Source organism: Tupaia chinensis, unplaced genomic scaffold (assembly GCF_000334495.1).
Source record: "Tupaia chinensis unplaced genomic scaffold, TupChi_1.0 Scaffold142716_1, whole genome shotgun sequence".
Lineage (NCBI taxonomy): Eukaryota > Metazoa > Chordata > Mammalia > Scandentia > Tupaiidae > Tupaia > Tupaia belangeri.
In genome coordinates this window covers 1,032,795-1,037,011 of record NW_006202562.1, presented here as the reverse complement: position 1 = coordinate 1,037,011, position 4,217 = coordinate 1,032,795, and the positions used below count along the sequence as shown (strand labels likewise).

The 4,217-nt window shown below is 56.0% G+C and overlaps 1 protein-coding gene across 1 annotated transcript in view; it reads left to right on the top strand.

Annotated features, from left to right (window-relative positions):
• Positions 1 to 2,440, top strand: part of SYNDIG1 (synapse differentiation inducing 1) — a 233,799-nt gene extending 231,359 nt beyond the window's left edge. Inside the window, exon 4 of the mRNA XM_006163604.2 lies at positions 1,289 to 2,440. Coding sequence (XP_006163666.1) covers positions 1,289 to 1,447 — 159 coding nt within the window. The 3' untranslated portion in view covers positions 1,448 to 2,440. The remainder of the gene's footprint in view (positions 1 to 1,288) is intronic.
• Positions 2,441 to 4,217: the final 1,777 nt, after the last annotated feature.

Genomic DNA, 4,217 nt, shown 5'->3' with positions numbered 1-4,217 from the left:
GTGGGCCTGCCACAGGGAGTTCACATGGGGCAGGAAGCCACCATTGCACACGCCATCACTGAAACGTGAGGTGGCCATTGGCACCCGGGGGTCCCTGCAGGGCCGAGGGGTTCCACCAAGAGGTGCCTGGTTGGCTAAGGGCCCTGCCTCCCCCTGCTTCTCTCTGCATCCTCTCGGCCAGCCCGGGCAGATGCTCTCAGGGTGGAGATAAGGGCCAGGCAGCAGTGCCCCCGTGATCCTACTGCGTGCTGGCTCAGGACAACACGGAGGAAGACAGTCAGCCTGGATCATGTCACAGACTTGGGCATGTTTGGGAGCGCTGCGAGAGAGGATGGGGCTCAGGCAGCATGGTGTGGTGGATTAACTGCTCCTGTCTGCAGGTGCATCCCGCCTTGCCTCCCTCAGCTGTCCCCTCAGGGAGCTCCAGGCTCCATCTCAAGACAGAGCCGGGAGGCAGCCTGGGCGCTGTCGGAGCCTTCCAGCCTGTGTGTGTGTCAGCCAGGAGAGGAGGTAGAGGAGAAAGGATTGTGGCATGGCCATCCCCAGGGGTGATTTCTCGCTCCCACTCTCTCTCTCTTTGAGGAAACCACATGTGGTTAAAATTAAATTTTTTTAATTTAAAAATTAGGTATAATTTGGGACCAACAGTTAGCATAATGGGTATATAGCTGGACTCCCATGTAGTCGACCACAGTTCGAGTCCCGGACCTAGTGGCTTAAACTCACGCCGGGCACATGTGCGTGTGTGCCCAAGATCCTGAGAGGAGAATAGAAGAGAAGGGATTGTGGTGTGGCAATCCCCCAGGGGGTGATTTCTCTCTTTCTGTCTCTCTGTGTGTCTCTGGCGAGTGCACCCACCCTATAGCAAAAACCTCTCCAAAAAAAATATTAGGTATAATTTGAATGAAAAAGAAAATGTCCTTGGGTAGCAAGAGTGGACTGAGGTGTAATAGCTAATATTCCCCCCACCACACATGCTGTAGCCAGAGACCCCAGTCCCCACAGCGGCAGAGCTCAGCCGGGCTGCTCCCAGCCGTATTCATTCCCTCTGCCTGCCTTGCCAGGGCGGGGGACAGCCTCACCTCCCTCTCTTGACCGTCGGGGAAGCACCCTGGTCACAGGTCAGAGCTGGGGTGGTCTCTTCCCCAGCTACGCTTTCACCCTTGGCCTTCCCTACCCTGGCCTGTTGTGTGGGCTCAGTTTAAGGTGGGAAGGGAACCGCAGCGAACCCTCATGCACGGCGTTCAGCTTCTCAGCTTGACTTCCTTGTCTTTCTCTGCCTCTGCAGACGAACAAGGCGGTGGCGAAGGGGGACTTCCACCAGGCCAGCACCAGCTCCCGGCGGGCTCTGTTTCTGGCGGTGCTGTCCATCACCATCGGAACCGGCATCTACGTGGGCGTGGCCGTAGCCCTCATCGCCTACCTCTCCAAGAACAACCACCTATGAGCGCGCAGGCCCAGAGGGGAAGGACGTGGGCCAGGGCTGCAGGGCGCCGAGGGCCGGCCTGAGCAGATACCTGCATGAGACTGTACAGGAGGAATGATTGCCCAACAGCTCCACGAAGCCCTGGAATGTTCTACCCATGGATTTCTGTTTACCCTTTAATTCTGTTTTCATAGCACTGTGTAGAGCACCAGGCAGATGGGCACTGCTGATCCTTCTACAGGGAAGCGCCAAAGATCCCAACCACGGCTGTCCCTGGGTGGGTTCTGGGGGATTAACGACGACGATGCAGCTCTCTGTGCGGCCTGCCAGTGATTGCAGTGCCACCACGTTAGCAATACACAAACAGCCAAACGTGTTTATTTTTTATGGACTACGGTGCAATAGGCAGGGGGCGGGGACACGTTGCTCTCCTGTCTTTGGCCCTGCTTGGCCCTTCTGCGCCCCCCAGAATGTGTCCCCTCCCTGCAAGAAGAAAATGGGGCTAAGGAAGAGGACAAAGACACTGCAAGGACCCCCGAGGTCACGGCCTGCAGTCAGTCCAGCCCTGAGTGTGCAAAACCAGAACAGCATGGACCTGTCCCCGGGCCATGCCCGGCCCCTCCACACCGCCCCAGCTTAGGGACGTATCCAGATTCAGCAGCTACCCTGCAGCAATACACGGACTTGGGGTGGACGGGCAGGCAGCCAGACAGCCCTCCCGCGACTCCTCGAGAACAAACCCAGCGTTTGCCCCCGGAACCCGAGGCAGTGCAGCCCTGGGCACTGCCTCAGGGCAGACACGGGGGTGCTGAGAGAGAACTGCCCTCGCGGACGCCCACCCTGGCCATAAGCAATGACACTAGTGATCCTAGAAACGAGATGGGCCTTACTCTGCCGACGAGATGAATAGCTATTTTCTGGTCATTTTTTAAGCGCAACTCCTGCTTCATGCTGCTTAAGTTATCAGGTGAATGCTGAGGAATAAGTAATCACAAACATTTTAATACCATTTCATTGCTGTTTTACGAGTGTTCATTATTTAACAAAACTTCTCTTTTAGCTTGTTTGCTCAAGACTTTTCTTTCTGCTTAATATTAATTGTTGGGTTTCATTTGAACTTTTAACTCACTGTTTTCATGACTGTGGAGCCATTCAGGTCGCAGCTGCCATGAGGTCGCAGCTGCACTCCCAAGGGTGAAAACTACCAGGCCCCTGTCACTGAATGCTGTTAAGTATTATCATCCCCTTCCCCTTGTTGGGTGCAGAGGCCCTCCTTCTGGGCCTGGCCCACTTGTGGTACCTAAAACATCCCTGCTCCCTAGGCCCCACTCCTGCCCTGGAGGACGGGCTCCTGGTTAGATCTACCCACCTGCCCTCTCCCTTTTGACCTTGAGCATTTAATATTCTGAAAAGTATTACCACTGTTTTCCTGGTTCAAATCTGAGACCCACCTAACATTTGTCTCTGAGGGATTGGGATTGTCCAAAATCATGTCCTACGACCTGACTCCTAAGAAATTGATATAGAAGGAGCCAGGCCTCCCCATGGGCGTCAGGGTGAGCTGGGATGAAGCACACGGGTGGAGGTCAACCAGGGTGGATTTGGATTAAGCTGTACTGCGATCCAGCTGAGTAGTCTTGGACAAATGTCTGCACCTCTCTGAAACTCATCTCCGGGGCAGGATAAATCAGAGGCCCACTTGGTAGGATCTCTGAGTCATGAGTCACTACCCCCAGCGCCTTCATGGGCAGGTATGCAGCAGACGCCAGGCAATGGTTATGTGGGTGTCCACCACAGACAGTGGGTAGTGGTTACATGGGCAGGCACACAGCAGACGGCGGGCAGTGGTCACATGGGTGTCCACCGCAGATGGCAGGTAGTGGTTACATGGGCAGGCATGCAGCAGACGGTGGACAGTGGTCACATGGGTGTCCACCACAGATGGCAGGTAGTGGTTACATGGGCAGGCATGCAGCAGACGGCTGGTCACATGTGTGTCCACCGCAGATGGCAGGTAGTGGTTACATAGGCAGGCATGCAGCAGACGGCGGGCAGTGGTCACATGGGTGTCCACTACAAATGGCAGGGAGTGGTTACATGGGCAGGCATGCAGCAGACAGCAGGCAGTGGTTACATGGGCGTCCACCGCAGACGGCAGGTAGTGGTTACATGGGCAGGTATGCAGCAGACGGCAGGCAGTGGTCACGAGGGTGTCCACCACAGACGACAGGCAGTAGTTACGTAGGCAGGCATGCAGCAGACAGCGGGCAGTGGTTACATGGGCAGGTATGCAGTGGATGGCAGGCATGGATGTCCATGGCAGACGGTGGGCAGTGGCTATGTGCATGTCTGCAGCAGATACTGGGTAGTGGTTACGAGGGTGTTCGTGGCAGACAGCAGGCAGTGGTTACGTGGATGTCCACAGCAGACGGCGGGCAGTGGTTCAGTAGGCAGGCATGCAGTGGACGGAAGGCTGTGGTTACGTGGGTGCTGTGGGTGTCCTCAGCAGCCAACAGTAGCTTGTTTGTGTCTTGCCCTCTTTCCTCCAGCCTCTTGGGGCTTCCTCACCACAACACACTGTATAAAATGGGCTTCTCTGTATTTATTCTGAAATGATCCATTTTCAGCCTGAGGGGAGCCCGGAGCACCATCTCTGTGCCTGGTGGAGAATCCTGTCTCGTCACCTTCGCCATCGGTGCCATAGTCGTCCTGAGTGGGGCCTCTGTGCCGGCCCTTTATCTCCTGCTAGGCCAGCCGCTGGTCAGGCAGCCTGTCTCCCCAGACCAACGCG